The following is a 27,519-nucleotide window of genomic DNA, read 5'->3' on the forward strand; positions in this document are numbered from 1 at the left end:
TTAGTGTTTATGACATTGTTAGACACACTGGGGAGAATTTTTAAAAACATGATTAAAGAAATAAAACTTACCATCACAAACTGACACAGTTGAAATATCTGAGAGAATTCATTGCACATGCTGTAAAAAAAACAAATAAAAAATTAAGCATTTCCACATTCCATATACAATCCTATCTACTTTAATCAAAACATCTATGCCTATAGAACATGTCCTGAAGACCTATGTCCATAGGGGCATTCACAGGCCATCTGGCTTTTACCCATTTTCATGGTAGTAATGTGTATTTTGAAGTAGCTTGAAGCCTGTGCCTGCAAATTCTAGCTTAGAAATACAAGCAATCCTGAATGCTCTGTTAAAAGTGTAGGAACCATCAGTCAGCAGATGCTACTTGCAATAAGGTAGAAATATCTGTATGTACAAAGCAAGTTTGTTATCACCTAACAGTACTGCTTTAAAGAAAGATCAGTAACCCACTCAGTCTCAGAAATCAAATCAGACAGCTGTAGGTGTTCACTCAAAAGCTCAAAGTGAGAGCAACTATTTAGCAGCAAGCACAAAGTCTACCCTATTTATAAAGATTTAAATATATATACTTGCCTGTCTTTCAAATGCTTAGCTTTCACTTGAGTAATCTGGCCGCTGGAAAAATCAAACACTTCTTCACTCAGTAGTTTAAGGATCACCATATTGTTCTGACAGAGGCTTTCACTAGTCCTGCTTGCACCCACAATATCACTTATAAAAGTTGGCCAGTGCTTTGGCCATTCCTGTTTCAGTATCTGAAAAGTGAAGCATCCATACGTTAGACACATATGCAAAGCCAAAGACATAATAATAAGATTTAAAACGTTATGAACTCTAGCTTACCTGAACAAGAATCATATTCAGTTTCCCAATATACACTTTCTCTTTCTGGAGAAGAGAAAAAAGAGAAGAGTCAGGTTATGCATAATATTCCCCTCCCTCTTCCTCCCCGGAAAAGAATTCACTTACTTCTACACATGTTGGATCAGATGAGGTCTTGATAATTAGGCCGACAACGTATTTTTTAATACCTGCAGAAGAGTCAGGAATTTATTTTCAACTATGCCAGATATCACAAATGTAGCAATAAATACTTTTGAGTTCAAATTCTTCATGCTTTTAAAAAGAAACACCTCTAAGGAACATGCGCACGTGTCGGTGAGCTTCCCTCTTGACTCGTGTGCTATACAGAAAAAATCCACCTTTGTATCAATTCTGCAAGAGGGTATTTCATATACAAAATGGCTTTACGCTTAAGCTATTTCAATAAAACAAAAATGCAAACAGACTAAGGATTAGAGTGTACTTGTAGTAATCTGCACCAGCTCAATCTATCAGCTTCCTAAAGGCTGCAAGAAATTTTTAGAAACATTGCATTGGTAGCACTGCACAACACTATTAGGCTGAAGATGGAAAGACGACATCCAGCACTGTCCAGACCCTGACATATATTGCAATAGGTACTTAGAAATGCTGCTGTAGAGCTCCCTCAGTGAAATGTATTTCTACCCTTTATGCATTTTCAGATCATACCTAACAACTCCAAAGTTGGCAGGTATATTCTTACTGCCTCAACTGAGTATTTACAATGGCAAGACAAAATACAAGAGAGTCCTCCATCTCTGACTAATGTTTTATTAAGAAAAAGTGAACTCCAAGAATAAATAGAGCTTTCTACGCATGACTCCAGTTTTAATGCCAATTCAGCTAGAATTGCATGGAAAACTTTGATACACCACCTTCACTGTATGTAAAAGTTCAGAGATGCTCCAGTTTACTCAGGTGATCCATTTTAAACACAGGAATTCCTATGCACAGCATTTGAAAGTGAAACACCATGCCAGAGCTCAGCAAAGTTTTTCCTGCACAATCTTACAAGACCAAAACTTAAAACTTTATTCACCAATGTAGTAGGATGCACTTGGATTTGGACTGCTGTGCTTTTATAGCACACATGGATGCTATGGATTACAAAACTCTTAATAAATTCTGGTTTATTGCTTTTGCGCCTTTTTTTTTTTTTTTTTTTTGCTTAAATTAACAATTTGTCAACCAGGGGCACAGACTGTATTTAAATCACTTGTTTTGTTTTGCTGCTTCTACAAATGTTTTTAAACTACTTCACAGTTTTCAGCTTCACCACAGAAAAACCCCATAACACTATAGCAAGCCATACTGCCTAAAGTTTCCTTTTCCTACCTAATCCTCAGCTCCCTCCTCACCGTTAACCTATCAATTACTGAAGACATGGAGACAATGGCTTTCCAAGTGACTTTTCATCACAATATACATATCTAAAACCATTCTGTACAAAAACATCTGACTCCCAAGAAAAGGCATGCACAGAGGATCTGGAGTCATGAACTGGATGAACATTTAGTAATAGTTCTACTTCAACATAGCTTTGACATAATGATCGATCTGAGCACATCAGGGATTAAACATTTCAAACCAGGCAAGCGTCTTCTTGTCATAGGGAAGTTTTAGAATAGGTGTATGTTTTCCTATTCAACTTCATTAACCCAAAATCTGGTTTCAATCGTTTCTTCAGCAAGAAGTCAACTGACTCATGCAGATGAAACACATTGAAGATTTTAGAAAAAGCTGTCACTTCACCGAGAAGAATGCCTTATGTTGAAGATAGTTCATTTACCCCAGCCACTATTCTAAATTTTAAAACGTTTCTAAGACTTTACCAGAATTAGTAATTTTTTTGCATTTCAGGCCTGAGCAACAGGATTAAAAGAAACAGTTTGGTAATTGCATTCTCATGAAATCTGGAAAAACTAGGTCTAGACTTTGAGCCATTAGATACATACTAGACAGGAGCTGTCCTACAGGTAGTTCAAATTACAAATTAAACTATTCGTTATCAACTGGGATCAATCCACACTACTCCAGAAGAATGTTCATTAACAAAATAAATATCACTGTCAGTCACTGGGTAAGAGTTATTAGCAAGCACTAGCATTAGTCTGACATCATAGGCCTGTCCTAGTATTTTAAAGCTAAAAAACACACACTTTGCTGAAGCATTACAGTAATTCACAAATGAGATATGAAAGCACCCAAAATAGTATAGAAATAGGTTTGCAGTGCCAGAAACTAAACTATTATAACTGTCTGCCAAACCACTAAGGGAAGCCTGCTGTTGCAGCTCTTCGCATTTCAAAAAAGGAATTAGAAAGTGAGTATTGTTCTTAGACTTCCAACTCCAAAGCTATGTATTTTCCATCTTGCTGCATCAATGGTATTATGCTATTTAGTTACAACTTGAATGCTATGCTACCATCAATCTGGTCTCGAGATCAGCAGATGAAAACAGCTGCTCTGCTCCAAAGCTTCTCCATTGAAGAAGAGGAAAAAAATAAAAAAGGTTAAAAACCCCCATGACCACAGCTCAAAATACAACCTAAAAAGTTTGCTAGTTTTCACATGTCATGCTGCAGGCTTCTGAAGTCTTCCATCCAGTGAACAAAGTCATATTCTTAATCCCTTAAAAGCAGCAGCTATCCAATTCTCTAATGCTTTTTTTGGCTTAAATGACATTTTTCTACCCTTTTTTTTTTTTAACTGAAGTATTGTGGTTTCTGCTCCATACTTAATAGCTCATTCCATAGGAAAGATAATTCTCAGTAGAACAAAGATATTTCAACTTTATACTCTGACAAAAATCAACACATAGGCTAATTACCATTTTTCAGCAGAACACATCCAAGAAAGTGTTCCAAGGGTAGTAGTCCACTGGGTTTGCTAAAATCAGCATGTTTGAAGAACTTAAATGGAAGTGTTAATTTAAGGAGGCACACACAGGACACGCACAAGGCACACAACCACTGCCTAGAAGGTCTCCTTCAATCACAGAAGCAGCTGAACAAGTCTTGAAGATGGCAACAACACAACTGCGAAGTTCAGACCCTTCACTGAGCCAAACAGGAAGGGACAGACATTCCTAGAAAACAGACCTTCAACAAAACAAACAAAAAAACCAACCACAATACTCAGGACACAGGTAACATTCTTCAAGGACCATCTGACATGACAACTACGCTGATCTCATGACAAATTGCGACCAAGGGGAGCCGATCCTGTTTTTCATTCCAAAGCTTTCATTGAGACAGCACTGGCAGTCCTAGCACCTACTCAAGAACTGTTTCAGAGGCTGAACTAACTAGCAGAAAAATAGAGTTACCAAAAAAGTTCAGTAGTTTTAAAACTGTTTTGAAACTATCTTCTGCCAGCTTAGCTCCCTGAACCAGTTCACTAAATGGCCAGAGAAGCACCAGTCCTGGCTCAAAGACATCAAAAACTGCACAGGTGAGGAACACCTTTATCCACAGCAGTTCAGTAGTAGATCAACCTAGCTGCAACATCAAAATGTTCTAATTATCAGAAAGGCTGGATATCATCACTGTCAGAAGGCCTGGACTAGTGCCACTGTTAGCACTTTCTGGTAAGCAAAGTACAAGAAGTACTTTTGTACAAAGTACAAAAAAAAAAGGAGGATAGAGCAAGGACATTAATTCAAGGCCTTTTAGAAGGTTTCTGGATGAACAATAGATATTGTAGTCCTCATGTGAAAGTTGCTCCTCTGACAGGCAAACATACAGTAAAATTAAAACTCTCTGGAGGAAAAGTATTTTCACAGGTGACCCAAGCTATGCAATGGTTAGAGCTGAATTGGGACAGTGAGGAACATCACATTATCCAACTTTAGTAAATTCTGCAGTCTAAACTCGAGAAGTGTGAAATATCCTACAGTTTAATCTTTGGATGTGCTTTTAGAAGCAATTACATCTCATCTAGGTTACATCTCTGCGTAACCTGAGCTCAGAAGAGCTCCTATCCTGACCAAATACAGCATGTTACCATTAACACACACAGTCAGCAAGGGCATACCTGTAGACAAAACCACTTCTTGTACTTAAGACATACCAGCACATCTATTTTATGCAGTTCCAGAGCACAAACATTTAACAAGTGTTGAGAATTATTCTAGCTGGTGCTGCAGATGTGAGTTTGCACTAGTTTACTAAAATTAACAAATTCTATGCTATTATTAAAGAATAAGAGGCATAAATGCAGCAGGTCGACAACGTAACTCAGCAAATTAACATTACTTTGCAACCGAAATTAGAAATTCAAATCCTAAAGCTGACTTATCCCCTCTAGGCATGTTTGTATGCATACACACTTACATTAAACTGTTTAAGTAGTCCCAATATGTGGTCAAAATACAATCTTATTTTTAGCCTTACAAAACAATTCTTTCCAATATTGCCCCACAAATCACCTTTCCCCATTAGTGGTAAACCCAATCAATCAAATATCTATTTGCTTTTCAACAGGGGGGGGGGGGGGAGAAATCATGTAAATTCTTAAAAAGGGTATAGAGCTTGTCTCTCCCCCCCACCCCAAAGTGCCATGTAGCTCATTGCCCCTTCATTACAGAGAATCAAAAACATCTCTTCATGAAGCAGGCCAGAAATTTGCATTAAAAAAAATCTAATCATTCCACAGAAAAATCTCTTCTACAGCAGCTTCCACTACATCAAAAGTTTTATACTTAAATCCAGGACCTTCCTGTGAGCCACTAAACTACTTCTCTCTCTGAACACTTCACTTTTTTCTTCAATTCAAAATGAGAAAAGTCGTACAAGCAATTCAGGTTTCATAATGAAGAAGTGCTTATCCATTCCAACTCAGACAAGCTCGCTCCGTTCACAGGAACAGAATTTCATTTCATATTGCAGGATTAATGAAACATATCACTGAATTGGAAGACCAAGAAGCCTTTATTTCTAGGCAGGTTTTCACACTGTAAGAGAAAATCCTATTGAGACCATAGCACTTTAATCAAATTACATCCTTTATAAGTATTATTAAACAATCAACTCTACAGATTATCAGAGTTTAAAGCAATTTAGTATCACCTCAATAAACTGAGAACTTTTACTTGAGAATGATAGTACAATACTCTGGAAATAAGTCAAGCTCACCACTGTATGGGATGTTCTGGAATATGCCATCCACCTTTCACTAAAGCAGTCGCAGTAAGGTTTGAATGAAAACCATATTACATCATTTGTATACATGTAAGAGCAATTCAAAGCGTTCTCTTAAGGACTAAACACACTATAAAGAGCAAGTCTAACCCACTGCTATGCTCTATAACTAAACATGTGTCAAGGCTGAACATGCAAGCCAGATACAGATGAACCCTCCAAAAGTGCTTACAATCCTCAACCTTCAAAATCAATGACACCCGAAGAACCAAAAAACTTTTTTCAAGTTAAAAGGTACCAGGGCCAGAAGAGCTCAAGACTAAAAGCTATTTTAAAATAAAAGCAAACTTAAGAATGGAGTCTGAAGTCTAAAGAACCCATCTGAAGAAAACATATTTTCCTACTTGCATTTGCAATTTCAGGCTGGAAGCTAAAACCTCCCAGCATTCAGACAGAAGTAATAATAAAACCCTGGCTAACCTCAAGGACCAACAATTCATTCTGATGTACAACTTGACGTACAGCTGGGGGCGGTGGGGGGGGGGGGGCGCACGGAACCCTCAAAAAAAGGTTACAGTTCAGGCTATGTAATTAATGACATCTTATTTCTGCAATATTCAGGGAGATTGTTTCAAAAACTTTTTCATTCACCAACAGCTCAATTCAGGTCTTAAGCACTGCTATTGTATTTACTACACAAATCAAATTAGACATGTTAAGTTTTATAAAGTAAGACATAAGGTAAAATTAACTGATTTATAACCTGCATGAATTGCTTTGTCACTAAGCATTACTTTGTTACATTGAGTTTCAGTTTGCTGCACCCATATTTTACTAGTTACACTTCAAACAGGAAAATCCTGTCAATTAAAGGAATGACCGGAGTCCAAATCAAGGAAAACTCAATTTAACCAGTCTTATTATCTCCCAGGTAATCAAACCATCTGAGCAAGCTCTGGAGCAGTTCTTTTGTTCCAGCCAGTATCATCAGCCAAAAAAATAAAAAACCAACCACCACCACAGACCAGGTGAAACTGGTCTCAGGATGAAATACTGATTCTCCCTCCTACACCATTGAGACCAAGATGGATCAAATGCCACAGCACACTAAATATATTTGGTTCCTCTTCTATTGATGTACATCAGAAACCAGACAAGTAAAAGCCAACTCAATTCCCCCAAAATGTGAGGATAAAAGTCAATTTTACAATTTTAGTTTGGCTCTGTGAAAGGGAAAATATTTTAAAAGGTTGAACTAAAGATACACATTTGTTAGGATGAAGGATTTTTTTTTTCCTGTGGAGTCTTCAGAAGTACAAAAAGTCAGGAAAAATAAGAACAGAATACTTGAAGTTGATTGCACAACTACAGACAGTAACTTTATTTTGCATTGTAATGCATCGAGCTATAGTCATTGCATCTTCTCAGGTAACAGGAACCAGTCAAACAGTACTACCATGCCTGCGAACAGTGAAGTAACAAAAATCTAAAACACCAACTCAAATATATCAGATACACAATTCATTTAAGCCATGTATCCAGTATTATCTTGGCATCTCAAGAACAGATGAGATAACATGACCCAAAGCACAGCCAGCCACCTCATCCTACCACCACTATTTCTCATCTATTCTATGCATTAAGAGTGTGTCTTTTTAGGACTTACAATTACTGAATTATAGTCTGTATTTGGGACTTGTCCAGTTCCAAACTATCAAGTAAGTCTACCTCTGTGGCATCTCATGTTCTACTACATCTCCCTTCACCAGTGGGCAGTAGTAAGCGGAGTAACTGCTTCAAATTACTGACTCCTTACTTTCTTCCTGCTCTGCTCCCACAGCCAAAAAGACTTTACAACAACTTCCAAATGCTGAAACTAAGTGCTCATAGTCAGGAATGTAACAAGATGTAAGCTGAGATACTCTAATTATTAAGAGCACACAGAAGACTTAACTTCAAGGTGCTCCCTTAGTTTCTCAAAAGCACACAGTTTTGTCTGAGCCTTAGTTGAAGCTGTTCCATAGATACCTGCAAGTCTGTTTCCAACAGCAGAATGAATGTGAAACCTTACTTGCACTTTCAAGAAGAGCTACACTTTATCTGTCAACCTATAGTTGGAAGGGATGGGAGGAAAGGTGAGAAGAATAATCATCAGAAAAATGTGGAAGTGTCACTCTATATATTTGTTTTCATCAACATTTACAATTATATTTTAATCAATATAGTTTCAGAACCTAAAGCACTGGCAGTAAAAATTTAAAGCACATCTTAGCATTAACAAAAGCTTGTAGAAGAACACAGAAATTTGGAATAATTTTAATGAGTTCCAAAACCAGCTTTTAGTAAAAAGCCAAGTCTAAAATGGTGACAATATTCAATGTCAAGAATTTAAAGTAGTTGTACTTAACTTTTTTAAGTCCAAGTTATCATGACTTGACAGAAAGCTACATGAACAAGCCCTAATCCTGTACCACAGAGGTACCTCCATTTACTACAGCTAATGTCTAAAATTCAACACACATTGCAAACTATAAGGGAGGGAGGGGGAAAAAAATAAAAACAAAACACAGCATTTACTTTAAGACTTCCAGATTCCTTGCAATGACAGAAGACTGGGGTTTGCCCTACACTTCCAATTACAGCCATCTAGCTGCATATACACTTATGCAAACTACAGCAGACTTTATAGTATCTCACTGCCTAAAAGAATGAATGACCATTAATAGGTAAAACTATGCATTTGCTTAGTGTTTCTATTTTAAAATAATCATGACTGCTTACAATTTCAAAAAAGTTACATAAATCTACACATGCTACCAGATGGACCACATTGTCCACCAGAAAAATGACCGTATACTGATAGGGCTGCATACACAGCCCAGATGGGCTGAAGAGAGCCTCCTGTGCCAAGCAGAGAAAAACAAAACCTCTACATCAAAGACAGGAGCTAACCTCAGAAGCTGCCTAGGGTTAGACCTCTTCAGGTAAGTTTGGCCTGTAAGTCAGTACAATACTTAAGTGATGACGTTTCAAAACTATCAGTCACACCTTTTACCTTCCCATGACATTTACAGAATTTCAGGTGCTCACCTCCCCACTGAGACCATTATCACGAAAGAGAAAGACATGGTTTCATCATCCAGAAAAGCACAGATGGTCTTACTACATGACAAAAAGTTACTAGCATAATTGTATTTGAAGCTGAAAATTACTTGGGGACTGACAGTCTAAATATCATTTAATACATAAAGGTAAGAGGAAAACAGAAAAATTCCTCCCTACCTTCACACTGGTTCCTTGGAAGGATCTTCCATCTTGTTTTTATCACGTTTTCCAAGATTTGCAGTCCATAATACTGAAATTGGAGAAGAACAAAATGTGAGTACATTACTGTAGGACTAACTAACTTTCAGGACTCTCATTCAATCAGACATTCACACTTAACATCTAAGACTTCAAGATTATTAAACTAACAATTTTATTAAATATATGTCTATTCACCCATTTACTGAGGTTTCATGCATTTTTTTTTCTTGTTTTATTCTTTGCTATACTATGTCCTGCTGTTTGATCATGCTCACACCAGGAGGGGGGACGAGGGGGTAGGGGGAGGGGGGGAGAAAAAAAATAAATTAAAAAAAAAAAAAAAAGCCCTCTGGCAGACAATTTTGGCTATCTGGAGAAGAGAAAGTAGCAGCCAGATATGAATTTGCATCATAAATGACTGCTCATACGTTCAAGTATTAACACAACCAGGCTCCTAAAATATTTAGCAGCTTGGATGGTCTCAAGCTTCCTATTGTTCCTCTAAGAGCTGAAAAAAAAATATCTTGTCTTAGCATCACATGTCCTGACACTTGCACTTTCTAAAGAAAGTTATTTCCCAAACTTCGCTGGTGTGTTACTTTAGGAGCAGCAAGACAACCCACAGGTTAATTTACTTTCAATACCCACCCCAATATGGCACCTATTTCTACTATTTAAAGATGAACTTTTGTGCTCAGTCAAAGAATAATAAAAATGTGAATAAGCTCTTGGAAATCCTTTTACCTTTCAGGAATTCCTTCCTATGTTCTTACCCAAAACCGTTACTTTTGCCAAGTAATTGGTAAGGCCAGTCCCTCTGCCCATTTGTCCCTACTGCCAACTCACAGTAACAGGGAAAGAAGTTTGTGATGATACGATCGAAGAACTTTAGTATGTAAAACCCCATTAGCATGAATAGACAGGAGAGAAAAGGGGACAAGGAGTTTTGCATTTACTTTATCTGCAGTGGATTAGGAAGAAGAAAACAAAACAAAACAAAAACCAACACACATCAATGCCTGAAAGGTAAACTCAAGTTTTCACAGTTAAAAGTTTGGCTGAGAATAAGAGTTCCTCTTTAAAACGGTTAGTTGTTATACAAAGTAGGATCATTAGCATTTCAACCAAAGGGATCATATAAACTTTAGTTTAATTAAAAAACACAATGTAGACTGTCCCAAACTACATTGTATTAAAATACCATTTTTGCTGTTCTCATCTTAACATAACCTACAACCCTCTGCTTCTCTACCTGACCCAAGTTCCCACGAGCTTCACATGTATATCCTGCATTTACAAAATATTCTGTCACCTTCCAAAATCTTGGGTACCAAGAAAAATTATGCATTAACAGAAAGTTGGCTGGGTATTTTCTTCTTCATTGTCAGCAGCAAAAATTTATCAACTAGGTTTTAATTTGTAAATTTACTTAATTACTTAACATAAAAGCTAAATGAAATCAAGGGAATGTTCATATAGGAAAAGGTATGAAAATGTTCTTAAGCAAAATGTTTCACTTCACAGGAAGCAATTTCAGCCACTGCTGTAGATTTATAGACATCATCTGCAACTGATCCAGGCTCAAAATACAAAACATACTTACAAAAGCTTCTAAGAATGTTGAAAGTATGAACATTGATATCAGACAGTGCTACCTTTCCTGAAGCATATCGAAACTCTAGTTAAATTTCTAGATTCTACAGGCACACATATTAATAGGCCTTTCAGATAACAGCTAACCAAAAACATTAGTTTTGCTACCAAACTTTTCTCCACAAGTCAACTTATTTAGCTTCTAAGACCAGAAGGGCAAAAGTCTAGTTGCATTTTACAAAGGCACTAGATGACCAAACCAAACTGAAAATCCTGACATAAGCTAAGGACAGACCTCATCTTTACAGTCTTTTTTCCCCCACTTAGGATTTTCTCCAAGTCAAAGAAAAGGACCAACACCGCTAGCAATCTGCCACACCTATCCCTCCTTATCTGCTTCAGATATCTAATTCAGATTCATCTACCTTGAACTGTGAAGCGGTTCATGCTGTCTAGGTTTCTACTTATTCCTTTGTACATATGTGACTTCAATTCTGCCCTCTGCTAGTGTCTTGTTCATCTCTTCCTCAGTATTAGTAATATCCATTTTTCCTAACACTCACACATGAAACAAAATGGCAGCAGCAATAAAATCACTGTATACAAACTTCACCTACACATCCTTCTTGCCATACCAGGTTTGAAGGCTTCATCAGCCTGCCTGAAGACTCTGCAAGGGGCTTTCTGGGGTTTTTATTTTGGTGTTAAGCTTAATTTGATTTGACAGTTCTAATTTTTGGTATTTCCCTGATAACGAGATACACCAAGCCCCCCCCAAAAGTCACTGACACCAATTACAAGTTTTGCCATTTGAACTATCAGAAGCGTACTTTTTAATCAACTATTGCAACAGTACATGCAAACACATTTAAACTGCACCTAAAATAGAAGTCTTTCAAAATTCATTTGCTCTTGGTTTGCTTATTTCTAATTGTCTAATAGCAATTCACGGCCCAGTTATGAAGATGGGGGACAGGTAACAGCAAAGACTGAAAAGAAGTATAAAATGATCCCTATGGTAGAAATTTCTATGGCACCCTTATTATTGCTTATTCTATGCACCGAATCCCTTTCCCTCCCACCTCCCAAGAAACAAAAACAATTGATGAACAGAATTCAGTTAAAGGGAATCAAAAGGGTAGACCTTGTGGAGGCCTGCCGTCAAAGCCTAGCTGTGTCAGTTGCACAGGAAGACACCCCTTTTCTTCCTATTACAAGCAATCAACATAATGGAACATTATGATTAATATCAGGTAGTGTTAACAACTTTAATTAAAGAAAAAATATGATTGCATAAAAGCCAAATGTCATAGTGCATAAATTTAGCACCAAATAATTTGCAATTTATGTAAATTGAAGAATTCTTTACCTGTTGCTTTCTTTCTGTTCCTCTAATCATCTCATTTTTCACAAGACAAATTTGAGTTTTTAAAAATACTGTTGATAAATCAACTTAAACATTAGTAATGTCTGTCAGTATAAAAAGCAAAGTTTACCAGGCAAGCAAACAGGCAAACACTGTTACTTAAAGGTTAGCACTTTGAGGAAGTTCTTTAAACTGTTTTCTCCTAAACTTCAGAAAGCAATGAAAAAAATGGAACTGTTTCATGAATACCGCCTGATTTCAGAAACCATCCAAACACGATTATTTTCTGTTCGAACACAGTGTGTATCAAGCAGAAAAACATGCATGTCAGTTATTTGAGATAATAATCATCAAACTTAAGACAGTGAAAACACATTTTGATCAACTTTTCAGTTCAAACTTCAGAAGTCGTAGGTAAAGCATTTAAAATTGTAGAAAAAAACCGAATGCTGCCCCTTTTAGTCTCTATCATGATGGATGGGTTTAAAACAGCAGTACAAAGCAAATGTGTTCTGCATATTAGTAAAGACTAATCTCGTACTACGAAGAGTTTGGGGTGCTTAACTTTCATTGATTGCTCAAAATGTTGGCCTAATAAGGTTTCTATTTTGTCTTTAATACACCTAGGGACAAATTCTCTCCTCAGTTATGTGCACATGGCTCTCATGATCAAAAACAGCCAAGCACTTACCCAAGGACAAAATGTGGCTCTACGAGACTTTTCATTACTCAGATGTATACAGACACACACCAATCTTTGGAATTGGCATTATGCTTGTATGTGCCTTGAAAAAAAAAAAAACCCGTACTTCCAATTTAGTTCTTCCTTTTAAAATAAAAAAAAAAAAGGGCGGGGGGAGAAAGAAACTCTTGTCAATGTAAAAGGAGGTTTAAATATTTTGTCCATTTACAGTTCTTGTTTAAAGCCAACTTTGGGAACAAGACAATAAAAAAAATGTGGTTTGAATCAGGAAAGTCTATGGCTAAAAATGAGATACCTTCCTCAAAGTTTATGAATGGAAGAAAGAGGAAAACCAAATAAATAAAAGTTAATTTGCTTACTTTGGTATTCATGTTCTGAGAGAACTCCAAAATAGTATCAACTCTTGTCCACGCATCAGGGTGTTCTTTTAAGTGAGTCAAGACTTCTTGTGCCATTCTTTGCTAAAAGCAAGTTTGATAAAGAAAAGTATTAGATTATTTAAGAAATTATATAGTGTCAGTGAAGACATTAATATATAACACATCTTTAAATCACTTATCCAAGAGTTAGGCAGAACTCAATCAAGAGCAACAAGACCCTTAAGCCTCCTTCTGTGTGACTGTTAAAGTTTAGTAACAACCAAACTCCAACAACGCATTGATGCAAGACAGTCATTTACTTACTTCCACTCTTCCATACTGAATGATTCATCTAGACCAGCAGTGAACACATGAGAACAGGACACATTATAGGGAAAACATACTAGGGAATGAAGTTTTCTCCCTTTCAAGAAAGTAATCTGGGTAAAATTTTATTCAAAGGCACCCCAAAATTTCTAGCTCTACTAGAAGCATTCATATAAAATGCCAGCTTTAAGTACTGTATCATGGTGCCAAGTTGTTGATGTAGGAACCGCTAATTTTATTTTGAAGAACCACAGAGCAGAGCATTAGAGGTCTCCAATCCCTACTTCTGAGGAATCCCTTCATGTATCTAACAGCTTACAGAACAATAATAAAACTGATGGGGGGCAGGGGTAGTTGGTCATGCTAATGGTTTGTTCTTCCTTGGGACTGACACTACCAATAATTGTACTTAGATACTATGGTTTCAGTAATTTGCAAAACCTCATCTGAAGCAATTACACACTGAAATAACTGAATTCATTTTAGCTATCCTTTTCAAAAGCCTGGATGTCCATAAGCATTTTTTAGGGAGCCAAATGATGTTAGCCGTTTCCAAAAACGCAGTGTACTGACAAATCTTGCTGCAAATTACATCACCTACAAGCTTCAGCCACTGTCTTACCAACAAGATGAACATTTTACATCACAATTAACAGAACTTAGTTCATTCACTCTTTCACTGCACCATAGAACCAATTCAATGGAATTACAAAGCAATTAAAGCTTTACTTTAGGATTAACTTCAGCAGTTAGCACTTACTACAGCTATGCAGATTTCTAGTCTGCTACAAGAACACACTTAAGCTAATGATCAACTGGTGTAAGAAAACATGTATTCTCAGTAAGACGGAAACCCCATCAAGACCCAAAATCTATATACATATAATGCGAAAAACAGACAAAGTGGGTACGGGATTTACTAAATTAAAATTGAAAGCTAGAACAGTAAAAAGCAAGGATATCTAAAGTATCTGTACAATACCGGCATCCCTACTTAATGTAATTGAGCACAGTGGAGCAATTCCCAGTCTGATGCTGACTTTGACTAGCAAGTCCCTGTAGATTTGATACGGAGAAGTACCACACAAATACTCCTTTTAAGTCCAAAAGCAGTACAACCATATTCTCACAGTATGACATCAGAGCTTAAAAAAAAAAAAAAACAAAAAAAACCACACAGCACTTTTGATGCAGTTTAGTCTAAGAGGGAAAGAATAGCTGTATTACTTCCAGGTTCAACCTGGGTGTGTTTTTATACTGGCCTCCTTAGTGCTTCTAATACTGGTGACATATCACAGGATCAAATTTAAACACCAACAAAATACAGATGCTCAATATCCGTCTCCCAAGCACTGGAAACTTTGCTCTCATACCCACTAACCCCTTTTCTGGACATCAATTCCTGTAGTTTCATAAAAACAGTATAAATTTAACAGTAATGCTTAATCAAGATCGAAGCCTCACTGTGTTGTTGCTACCAAAAATAAAATCAGTTAGCAAATAATCCTTCTGGACATGTGAAGGTCTAACAGACCAATGGAATTAAGAGTCTGGGATGAGTCCAGGTAAACGTCTATGAGTTGTTTGAAGTCTCCTTAGTCACGTGTTGCACTGGGGCGGGGTTGGGGACATTCTTTTCAAAGAAGTATACCCCAAAAAAAGTTAAGAACAGGAAAAAATGTAAAAGTCTAGGACAGAAAAGAGCTTCTTTCTTGCCTAATACAGATCAGCAGGTAAGAGTTTTGGAAGCAGAGATAAGAATTAAGCAGGAGGAGGAGACAGATGAATCTGAAAGCAAGTTCAGCATGGGCCATCCAGGCTGCATTCTAAACCTTTTCTACCCTAACGTTACCCTAACCCTATTCCAGTCAAACCATTGTTAATCTCCCAATTTTAATATATACTTTCCTCAACTTCTATTATTCCTGTCACCGTTTAAGTCATGATTTGAGCTCTCAGGCTCCACAGAGAAGCATTGTTTCCCCACAGGAACTTTTGAACTCCTTGGAAGAGGTAAGAGCTCACAGACTCACTGAAATATGTTTCCACCTTTGGAAACTTACTAAACTAGCAAACCAGATTTTCATTGAAGTGACACATATTAGTACATGTATTTAAAATAAGTTTATATCATAATTCACTTTTGCCAGTTAAGTGCCACCTCTTGAATTTTTGCTTATTGCATTAATTTTCTAAATATCAGAGACTATACCCAGCTGTTTTAAGTGAGGCAACTTCTCATGATACCAGAACAATGGCAATTTGATCACTGTATTTAGTGTTAATCCTATTCTCCTTATAAACCTTCCCAACTTTTTAAACTCTGTTCAAACCAAACAATACTATAAGCACCACCTATTTTGTAAGACAGTACAGTAAACAAGCATATGGCTTACAAAACAAGCAGTCAGAAGTCCATACATCTAAGGCAAAAGCTACAAGCAGTTTTCTGTCATATGACCATTTAAAAAACTGCAGCTAGTAACTATTTGACTTTAGGAAACTCAAAAGGCAAGTATTTCAAAAAACAGCGAGGTATTTCAGAACCTGTAGGAATTCACATTAGTAAGCCTTACAAAAGCTTTTTTTTTTTTTTTAAAAAGATACACAAAACAAGTATAAGCAAGTATATTATTGTTTATTCTAACAGCTGGAAGGAATAGAGAAGCATCAGCTACTTTGTCTCATTTTAATTCACTTCTTATTGTTGTGCAAGAATATCTTAATAAGAGATGCCCGACATTGAAACTCCCAATTTGTTAAGCATGAACAATTAAAATTTGCCCAAACTATGCCAACACCCTCATAGCAATACTTGCTTTCAACATTTAAGTCTTATTTCCAAAGTAGTTCAAGAAACAGATAAAAGCAATACAAGATTCACTTAAGACAATAAATGCAAACACACAAGTGCACACATTCCCCCAATTTAAACTTAGACTTCACAATCCGCACTGAGTCCAAAGAGAAGAGTGCAAGAAGAACCCATGCAGACAAACAGTAATGGTGAAAAAAAACTAGACACAAGAAAGGGCAAACTCTTCTCTTAAATGTGACATGCTTGTTTATAAGTACAAATATAGTAATAACATAATTAATATTTTTCTTTTAGATACAATCCTTCAGTGAAGCCAACACCAAATTTATGGTTTGACAACCCTGTCCACAATAATAAATAACAGGTAGCTCAGACCTTCCTGAAGAACTAAGTCAGAGAAGGTGAGCTGCAAGCAGAAGTGCCCTTACCAAATTGCACTTGCTAATAATACCTTTCAACAGCAGAAGGCATGCTAGAAATGAACACACACTAAACTAACATTTTTCAACGTATCATTTCAATGTTCATTACATGAGGCCTGCCTTCAAACCAGGGCACATCAATTATTAGTGATATTCCAGCCACTGGCAGAGTAAATTTACTAACATTACTGATTTTTATTAAAGTGAATTAATTTTGCTCAACTGATTTGTTATAAGGTTAAACATGGTCAATAAACATAGGTTCTCAGTCCACACTACCTGAGCGCCTTCTCCATGGTACAAGCAGTTCACGACATTGTCCAAGAGATTGATATCCAGTTTCTGGTTAAAATCCAGCAGCTGACGAGCTGCATGGTCTGCTAACATTGTCATAATTGCTGGCATAGATTACTGCAAAATAAATAAATAAAAAATTGTCAATTAATTATATATTATTAGGTGTAGTTGTAAAGCAAGTGCTTCAACTTAAGCATCTCATTTGAATTAGATGAGCTATGCTAGCAGTACTAGATAGCACTGAATACAACACTCCTTCAGTTGTTCAGCAAGTAGCCGGACAAACTCTCTCTGAAAAATTCACACATCACTACCCCAACTAAATTCTCAGGGTCTTCAGCAGGTGTAACACATAATAACAGTTTGACTAGTCAATGGGCTGTATTACCAGCAAGCTAAAACTTATTTCAAAGTGGATGTCAACCCCTACCAGTCCCTAAACACATGTAAACCAGTAAGTTTGCTGGTAGAAATACCCAGTATCATTACAACCAAAACCCATACTAGCAATCTCAGATGAATTTTGAGTTGCCAAGGCCAACATGTATGTTTAGAAGATCAGTTCTAAAACCTTTTAAACAATTGGTTATGAAAGTGAAATGTGATCTACATACACTGTAAGAAATTAGCCAGAGGACATTTTTCAAATTCTTGGGGAAAAAAACCTTACAGGTTAACTACATGCAAGTAAAAAAATACCATTGAAACCAAGAAAGTTGACTGTTTGAAGGCACTTTGAGAGGATGAAGTAAGGGGAGGGTTAAGTCAGCAGGTTACTCCATACACCACGCATTAGATAACTTTAAACTGAAATGGAATTCTACTGAAGGTTTCAGGTCCCACAAAACCAGCAACACATGCATTAACTCTTTGTCCTAGATATAGCAGCCTCAGCATTATGCAAAGGAAGTCAGGTGGGGTCTGTGTGATTGTGGGTGTGCATGTAAGATGCTTACCAGCCCGAGACTGGTACAAGATAAAGGCAATTGCAAAAAGCAAGAAAACAAGCCAGGAACTACAGAATTGTGGATAGTAAATTATACTCTAACCCTTTCACACCACCACCCCCATGTTGGAAGCACCTGATCAAGTTTATTGCCCTCTACTCACAGCCACTGGTAACTGTAACACATATTCCTTTCCTGTCCTCTACAGCAGCTCTCCTGCCATTCACCCTGCTTTTCAGATCTTCCGTAAAGCTACAAATTTCATGTGAAACTACTCACTTGAGAAAGAGTCAGAAGTCTGGACAACTGCAAGATCACTCAAAAAGTTACACTAGAGCTATCTGCATACTCAAAAAGATACAATCTGAAACTCTTCCAGAAACACCCCCCATATGCCCAGCCAACCCATTCTTTAGAGTAAGCTAGAAGTCAGATCTGCTCTAACTAACTTCATGTGTAAGAATTTGTTTTATGTCTTACCTTTTTAAGTCACGCTCAAAAGTAAAGAGCAAGACAAACCTGTGCCTCAACCCAAGTAATTACTAAGTGAAAGTCCTACAGTAGCATACAGACAAGGAAAATCTGTTATTTAGAAATATGTATTTGCAAGTACTGTCAAGCAATTTCGTTTACTGCTATACAGAAAGATATTATCTTCAAAACGCGAACATTTTAACTGTATTTTGAAGTAAAAAACCTCATTTATTTAGTATTACTACACTAATGTAATCATTTTGAGGGCTCCATCTCAAAATCCAGTCAGCCTTTTTACAACATCTACCTGGAAAAACAGAACGAAATAAACACCAAGTAGAAACCGAAATAAATTAAATCTAACACTCCACATCTGTCCTCCCCCCCCCAACTCCTAAAGGTTTCAAAATTGCAATGTTAAGTATGGAAGCAAGAAACAAAACAGCAGGGAAGGCTGATTTCATTCTTTTAACTCAGAAGGACATTTAAAAGTTTCACCTTGCAGAGGGGCAGTAAGCAGCACTACTACAAGGAAATTGCACCAATTAATACGTTCTTCAGCTTAGAGCGGTTAATACTCCCACCAAACACGCGTGCTTTCAGGCACACCCCTTTTTGTTCACATCTGGCCTCCATGGCTGAACCATGAGCCGGAAAGCAGTTTTCAAACTACAATAAACATTGTAAATCAGTTGTTCCTCAGGTGGGGCCATTCATTTCAGATTTAAGCCTCTTTCGGTGGTTTTTACGCAGCCCTAAGAGCACAAATGAGGAGCCACGTGACCAAGAGAAGTTATTAACCACATGGAAGAGAAAGGAAATGTTTTGAATAGGGCCTTTTGCCACTCCCAGCATTATCTTCAAAATGACCTACCTACTTGCAAACTGAAATACAGAAATGGCGGCTTTGTGGTCAATGCCAACTGCAATCAACTTGATTTCCTACTCCTAACAGTGTACCCACATGAAGCTTCTAATCTTTGATTGACTATACTCCTATACTCCCCCCCACACACACACATTGCGCCTGAACTCTGGAATGGGTTTAAACATCAGCTCAAGAACCATCACTAATCAATTCTTCAACACTACCAATAAATGGTGAAACAGAAACAAAAGAAAAGAAAAAGTTTTAAAAAAAAAAAAATCTGAACTACAACATAGGAAGAATCTGACATCTACCGAAGGTCAAAAGAACTGCATTTACAGCACTGTTTACATAGTTATCCCAACTCTCGATGACCCTGGACCTTTAAGTGTAACACAACAGTTAGCTTATTATGATATACCCGATTCATTTAAGCATGTAGTACACAGGAATAACAGCACACATTTTAATACTAAGTAATGTTCAGTATTCACAATGAACTCTAAACCACCTTCAACGCAGCTACTTCAAGCTCATTGGGGGCAGCGATTAAAAAAAAAAAGAAAAAACAGCCCACCCTGAGACAGTCACTCTGCCCCATTCCTAAGCATGCAATTCCGCTCCTGAACGCAAGTGATTTACCGCCCCACTACCCTCTTCCAACGACTTAGTTGCATCACTTGTAAATTCCTCCAGCTGCACAATATGAAACGGAGCACATCGCAAACGCATTCGCACTACCCTTCACACACCAGCAATCGCAACGAAACGACTCCTCCTTCCCTCACTACTTTACACACACGCGTGCCCGCGTAGGAGATTAAGTAACACCGCTCCGCCAATATCTGCCCGACCCCTCGACGCGTTCCCTTTCGCCACGGCCGCGCCCGACACGGAGCGCCCCCGAAAGAACTCACACCCACCCAGCGCGGAGGCCTTCCCCGGCTCCCGCCGCAGAGCCGCGGCCGCGCCGCTCCCCGAGGGGCAGCGCCCCGGCTCACGGAGGTTGGGGGTGGGGGGCGAGTAGAGCTGTGGCGGAGGAAGGAGCGGCGGCGCCCCGGGCGGGCGGCGGTCGGGCCGGGGCCGGGGCCCTGCGGAGCGCGGCGGGCCCGCGGCGGCGCAGCCCCTCCCTCCGCTCCCTCCCTCGGCTCCAGCCCTGCGCTCTATACAGGGCCCCCACGTGATGCAGGCGGACGTTTCAATACTGCTGCACAGACACACAAAAATATTTCTGGAAACTTCCACTCCTAATAATTTACAGATTATGTCCCTAGTTTTGCCCGTACCCGATCCCAACCCCCCCCCGCCCGCTCGGACCCTTCCTAACGAGGGGCAGGCCCCCGCCGTGCGCCCCAGCAGCGGCTCCCTGGCCCCCCTGCCGCCTTCCCCGCAGCCCCAGCATCCGCGGCAGGCTCCGCGCTCCGTTCAGCCGCTCGGCCGGGCCTAGGATGCTCCTACCCCAAACGCGGTTTCAAACGCACCCCCGCCCCTCAGGGCTTCTCCTCGAAGCCCGCGACGCCTCTCCTTCCGCGGCCAGGATTTTGCGCCCCCCAGCACAAGCACACGCGCGGCTGTACCCCCCCCACTCCCCCGCCTCCGTGGCCCCCGCACCTTCTCCTGAGCGCTCCCCCCCCCTCCCCCACGTTACTCATCGCAACAACCACCCCCCCACACACACTCCTCCCCGCAGCCTGAGCACTCACTTACCTAGGTGTTTCTTACAGCCTCTTCCTTCAAAGAGTAGGGGTGGGTGAGCCAAGTTTCTAACCACACGCCAAAAAAAAATGAAAATAAACACCACCAAAAATAACGCTCCCCCCCCCCCAGAAAAAAAAGAAAACAAAAAACCCAAACCCGAAGCGGGGGAAGGCCGAGCGCACCCCCCTCCCTGTCGGGTATGTATTACCAGCGCCACTCCTCTCCCCCCCGCACTACCCCCTAGCAAGCGTGCCCCGGCCTGACTGCACTAGGCGCCCAGCAGCAGCCTGCGGCCCCCGGGCGGGCGCTCCCCTCGGCGCACGGCTCCGCGCCTTCCCCTCGGCCCAGGAGCAAGACCGACCGACCGACCGCCGCCGGGCGCGCAGCGGACGGGGCGCGCTTCCCTCCTCCCGCTGAGGGGGGCGGGTGGGAAGGGGGTCGGCGCGGGGCTCCGGCCTCCCAAGGCCCCTGGTGGGGGGGGGGGAACTTCTACCTTCCTCGTGGCCCTGGCTGCCCCAGCTCCGGCTCGGCGGGGCCCTGGCTCGCTCTCCCGCGTCGCTGGCTGCCCAGGCCCGGGCCCGTGGGGCTGGGTCTCTGGCTATTCCTGTTGCTGCCGCCCTCCCCTAGGCCTGGCCGGCGCTCAGATCTCCCCCATTCCCACCCCCCCCCGGCTCACACTAAACTTTGCCCCCTCAGTCGCGCCGGCGGTTCCCCCTACGGGCTCCCCTACGAGCAGGTCACACGCACGGCGGCGGAGGCAGCGGTGGTAGCAGGGACTGAGCGCGGCGCGTCTCCCCCTCCTAATGCCACAGACTCGGAACCGGCTCAAACCGGTTCAGACTGGGAGATTCCATCTCGGTTTAGTTTTCAGCCCATGGCGCCGCGGAGCGTTTGGAAACCTCGGGCCTCCGCCCAGCCGTCGCTCCCATTGGTCCCGAGCCATGCCGCCGCGCAAGCGGCCTCCGCGCTTATTGGGCGGAGGGCCTGTCGATCCGCTGCGCGCTTCGGAGGGGCGGAGGGAGCAAGCGGCCGCAGGGGGGGCGGGGGGGATAAGATAGAGGGGATCCGCCCCCTCTCCAACAGCGTTTTGCGCGCAGAGGGGGGGCGGGCCGCTGCTGGCTGACAGGCCGAGCCCAGCTGTCACTCAAAGACGAACCCGCCTTTAGTTCGCAAACCGCGGGTGCAGGTGCTGGTGCGTTCTGGTTGGCCGGCAGCTCGGCATGATGCGCGTGTCTGAGTGCGGCTTTTAGGGCTGCTGAGGGAGAGAGAGAGCGTGCGGCGGCTCGCGGGCAGGCGGCAGGGCGGCGACCGTTGAGAGCCATGGGCTCGTGCCTGGGGGGGGGGGGCGGAGGGAGGCTGGCCCTTGAGGAGAAGGGACTTTCGCCCCCTTCGGGAGGGCTGGAGGTGCCCTTCGGGTGGTGTCCCGTTACCGCTGAGGGGTTCTTTCCGTGGGAGTGCAGTGAGGACATGGGGGGGGGGGGGGGGGAGTCGCTTGGCGGGGCCCTGTCTGAGGGGGCGGCGTGGGGCTGTGTGGCAATGGCGAGCCTTACCTCACAGGTGTCCTCTGGAGCGGGGGCGGTCAGCAAGGTGGATGGTGGGCCCACGGATGGGGCGCTGCTTTGGTGTCCCGAGGCCGGCAGGTGTTTAAATGTTCAGCTGTAAAGCGTGGGCTGTATGGGCAGGACGGGTAACAGTGAGGGGTGGGCGCTGGCTTACCCCTTACCCAGGCAGTTCTCTTCCCTCCACCAAGGCCTGTGCGGGTTGGGAAGGTGGTGTGTGTCCTCTCCTCTACGGTGCCTGTATTCATGGGGTATCCAGCTTGCTGCAGCAACTGTGTTCCTCAGTCTCTCACAGCTGCCTTCCAAGGTGTGGTTTAGGCAAGGTTGGTTTGCCCACAGATAAGAGAAATCTTGAACTGTGTGAGGAATGCTCGTCTACCAGATGTGAACAGGGGTGATCTCAGGGCCAAGACTGGCTTTTCAGTGGAGGCGCAACAGGCTATGGTTGTGTGTCTCATTGCTACCTGAAGGAGCAGAAGAATGTGCTTACCAGCTTTCATATGGAAAAACTCTTATGCAGTGAAGGTACTCAGTACCTGTGTATGCATTTCTTCAAAACCATATCTCCTTATTTGAAAAATTAATAGCTATAGAAAACTTAGAAAAATGATTAATTTCTATGAGGAGGATAATATTATGAAGTATTTAAATGTCCTTCTAGGAACAAGCTTTGCAGTTTTCATCACCTAGTCTGAAGCAAAACTTTCCCTTTGCTTATGATTTTGGGACAGCAATACACTGTCAGTGAAACTTGTTGTAGAAGTGACACTTTTGATTTGTAGAATGGCATGTCCTTTTGGACATGGTATCCAAAGGAAACTTGTTCCATAGCACTGTGAGGTGGGGTTCTCCTGTGCTATGGCCCGGTGTATGGGAGGGAAGCTTATGCTTAAGCCCTTTTGCACAGTTTGAAAGAAAAAAAAAAAAATAGTGCTTTCTTGCGTGTGTTCAGCTTGAAACTTAACAAAGAAATCTACCCTTTCAGAAATGCTGACTTTTGCTCACAAAGCCAAAGTCTTTTTACATTGTCTTAATCTCTTTTCTGAACTGAAAAAAACTAAGCATGCAGTTATCTTTGAGAAACTGGGCAAAACTTTTGGTTATTTGGGTTTTTGGTTTTTTATTGTTTGTTTTTTTCAAAATGGAAGCGCAGCAAAGATCTGGAAGTACTAGTACTGGTCTTTTGGAAAGGTTTAAATTGTCCATAGTAGTCCTGTAGACTACTCCAGAGTATTCAGTGGGATATACGTAGGTTAATTTCTGATATTGTTATTGTTTGCCAAATGACTTTCTTATTTTACAGGTTGCTATAGTTTACAGTATAAAATGGCACTTGTAGAAGGTAATAGACTAACTTAACAAGAACAATCCCTTTGATTCCTGATTCTTGAGTTATTTAATATAGGAGTTACAAAAATGATTGGAAAATGGAGAGAGAAAGTAAGAACTGTGCTCCTATATCAACATGTATAATTTCTTTATCAATTATGGTTTTAAGTGGTCTATCCTCATAGTTGTCAGAGCTCCTGGCATGTGAAATATAAGCTTCTCAATTACTGTTTGTTCTTCATCTAGAGGCTCTAAGAAGCTTTTGATTGAACCTGCTAGGATAAGTTCTCCATGGCTTTGTTAAAAATTTGTAGCAGAACTGAATGGAGTGAGTATAGAAATAAATATTCTGCCATAGCATGCTTGGGATAATCATGGACAGGGTGAGACACCTGTGAGACACCATTTGGGAGGGAGGAAAAAAATAATCTGGAAAAGGGCTTTGGGATCATTCTGTAAGCTATGAATGCCAACATAAAGTGTTCAATAACATGAGAATGATTAGTTGTTCAAGCTGCCTAGATCTTCCTTAATTTTTTTTCTACTTTTTTTATTATCCTATAAAGTAGGGGGTTTTGTTGGCAAAAGTATTTCAGTATTTGTTTTCTTAAGTTGAGGGATAATTACAGCACCAGCTTAATAAAGCTTTTCTTGAGTTTTTCTACATGAATGTTGAAGCTTTATCAGAGAACATTGGTAACCTTACCAGAACAATTTATTCTCTACAATTTAAGTAATTTTCATTGCATTATAGATGATAGCTATGTATATAATGTTTTGAGTACTTGCTGGCAGTATATTAAAGCTTACCTTTAAATAAAGCTTCATGCTTCTTTAAAAACCAATTAGCTTCTACAAAAGAGTTTAAGGCCTTGGTAGGTTTAAGTGGGAGCTAACGCATTCAACCAAGACTCCATCAACAGGTTTATATATATATTCATGCTGAGCGCTTACTCCATTATGTTAAATGAGCTAAGCTACTAGCTCTACAATACTACGTGAAATTGTGAAATTGCAGTGTATATGCAGTAGTTCAGAACTGGACTGAGGAATGAAACCCTCTCCGGAGGTTATTTGTTCCGCAGTGCCTTTGTTTCTTTAGCTGAGGCTGCTTTTGAGATCACAGTCCAGAAAAAGGAGGACATTTTACATAATTAATACTAGATATTGAGCAATGATGTGATGTGTTTCCTGTTTGAACAGGCACTTCCTCACTGGTGGAGAATCACCAATGACAAAGTCTGTCAAAACTAAATCAATAAATCAAAGTTTAGCCTAGAAACCAGGCTCCTTTTATATGGGAAAATTAGCTTCAGTATAGTTGCCTTCCCCAATACTGTAGGGCATGGGGCATGATCATGCAGAAAATCTCAATTGATATAGATAAAGATCAGTGCTAAATTACCGTTGGTGTAAAGTTTTTATCCCAGCAGAAAGGAACTCGGACAGTCTGAGACTGTGCTGTTGCTACTAAGTCAGAAAAAGGAAACTTGGTCGTGTATTTTTTAAGTCTTTCTGTTAGCTTTCTACCTTTACAGGTAGTGTGTGTTCAGCCATGAAGCTACTGGGTTGTGCTCAAAAACTGTATTTTTTCCCTATGATTTTTTTTAACCCATTCCTTCTGTGGAATGTAACATTTTAAGGTTAAGCTTCTGTACTAATCACTGAAAGATTTCTAGTAGTATGCAAATCACAATGTACTTCAATAGATAAAGTATAATTACGTTACTTACACTGTTCTCATAACTATGGTTCTTGACTGCCTTACAACTTCGAAAAGTGCTGTGGGGATTCCAGTTTCTCAATCTTCATTTTGTGAGTTTATGTGGTTTCTTTCCATATAATTCTGGGATGGCTAGGGAAATAATGCTCGTATCCAAATACACATTTATGTTTCAGGCAGAAGCTGAGATGCAAGACGATGTGATACCAAATTAGGTCCTGTGCGATGTATTACTGGAGAAATAGCCATGCCACTGGGATAAGTCACAGGCCAGCTGGAGAGGTGAGGGGCAGGAGGAGGTGTGATTGAACGTTGTATATCATCTGAGCTTGCCTTAGTTCAAGAAGGTGTTTGTAGAAGCTTTGTGACCCATGTTTATATGTCTCTGTAGTTAGTAAGTTCACAAATTGTGAATTATTCTGCTCTTTATAAATGGAAACTGTAATTTTGAGACTTTTTTTTTTCTTACAAGCAACAGTTGTCTTAAAGCAGTCACAGCAGAGGGCTGCTTGCTTGTTGGTTTCTTTTTTTTTTTTCTGTATTTAATTCATAAGTCAAATCTTTTGGGAAAATTTTTGCAGCATTTAAGGATTGGAAGAGCTAGAATGTGAACACTCACTTTTTCTATCATGCATAAAGTAACTGCATCCTGTAACATCTCTGTCATGATGGTAACAAAGTGCTTTGTTTAACTCACCTTGTTTATCTTGCTCTGGTGGGTTGGCTTGTGTAATAATTAACAGATCTGTAGTTTTTGCAGCGTGGCATAATTGAAGATAGAATTGTAGTTGATGGGATTGAAAGTCATTCAAATAGAATGGATAGACATAGCAAGCTGTTGATGGGTTAAAAACAGGGCTGTAACTCTAGCACTTAGAATAAACAGTGTCTCTATGTGTGTGTTGATGTTCTAGCTAGCCCTGGTGTTCAAAACAAACTGATGTAAGAGACCAAAAAGATTCTTTTTAACTCCTTTGGCTTGTGCTGAAGGTTTACTTCTGTTTATTTTCTTCTTTCGTTTGGTTTTTTTTGTGCAGGAGAAGAGTTTAAATCCTTGAAATTGGTTTGTTAAACAATGTTAACTATTTCTGTTTAAGACAGAAGAGTAGATGCAGCTTTTCATGTTTTCATCAGGTGTTGGTAATGCCCCAGAATGAAATGTGTTTTTAATAAATTGCAATAGTAACAAACACAACAGAGCTTAGTTCTGCAAGTTTGTTAGCTAAATCCTGTGCTTGAGTAGGGGGATAGTTCCTACCTCTTCTGTAGTAGGAAGCAGTATCACTGGCTCTGCTTATCTCAAATAACATGTTTTAGTCTTTTTTAGAAATGGCCTTCCTATCTTTATGCAAGCTGTGGCTGAACATGCTGTAGTGTGAGAGAACAGAATACTTCTTGTCTCTCTTCCGTAAGGAGCTGGGTAAAGGCTGGTTCAGAAACTGAGGGCAGTCATGTAAAAAAGCAGCTATTTTAACAGGATGAGTATATCTGGATCTCAACTCTTCTGACACACATACTATCTATCAGTAGTTGTTGTAAGCTTATGCTTGCTGTTTTGTTATCACTGTTCCCTGTCTGTTGGCTCCTTTATTAGATGTTCAGTCTGGTATTTAGGCCTTGCTGCAATCAATAGGAAAATTTGCTTGGGTTTCAGGTCAGCAGTGTGCCCTGGTAGTGATAAAAGCTAATTGCATACTA

General features: G+C 40.3%; 1 protein-coding gene and 1 long non-coding RNA gene across 9 annotated transcripts in view; one reads left to right on the forward strand and one right to left on the reverse strand.

Moving 5' to 3' along the window:
• The window catches only part of XPO1 (exportin 1), a 40,409-nt gene extending 18,293 nt beyond the window's left edge, over positions 1-22,116 (reverse strand). The window contains exons 1-9 of one of the 8 annotated variants that reach the window (XM_052784041.1): positions 21,958-22,116; positions 21,220-21,243; positions 17,206-17,337; positions 13,360-13,461; positions 9,315-9,387; positions 997-1,058; positions 871-915; positions 601-782; positions 72-120 (exon numbers count right to left, since the gene is read on the reverse strand). In XM_052784041.1, the coding sequence (XP_052640001.1) occupies positions 72-120; positions 601-782; positions 871-915; positions 997-1,058; positions 9,315-9,387; positions 13,360-13,461; positions 17,206-17,331 (639 nt within the window). In that variant the 5' untranslated portion in view covers positions 17,332-17,337; positions 21,220-21,243; positions 21,958-22,116. Of the gene's footprint in view, positions 1-71; positions 121-600; positions 783-870; positions 916-996; positions 1,059-9,314; positions 9,388-12,075; positions 12,140-12,988; positions 13,083-13,359; positions 13,462-17,205; positions 17,338-20,435; positions 20,551-21,219; positions 21,378-21,703; positions 21,881-21,957 lie in introns of those variants that run through there. The other 7 variants (XM_052784038.1, XM_052784039.1, XM_052784037.1 and 4 more) reach the window with 7 other exon arrangements.
• A 3,803-nt stretch (positions 22,117-25,919) lies between these two features.
• Positions 25,920-27,519, forward strand: part of LOC128140395 (uncharacterized) — a 42,756-nt gene continuing 41,156 nt past the window's right edge. The window contains exon 1 of the long non-coding RNA XR_008234718.1: positions 25,920-26,103. This is a non-coding gene — a long non-coding RNA (uncharacterized LOC128140395). The remainder of the gene's footprint in view (positions 26,104-27,519) is intronic.

Source organism: Harpia harpyja, chromosome 4 (assembly GCF_026419915.1).
Source record: "Harpia harpyja isolate bHarHar1 chromosome 4, bHarHar1 primary haplotype, whole genome shotgun sequence".
NCBI classification, from domain to species: Eukaryota; Metazoa; Chordata; class Aves; order Accipitriformes; family Accipitridae; genus Harpia; species Harpia harpyja.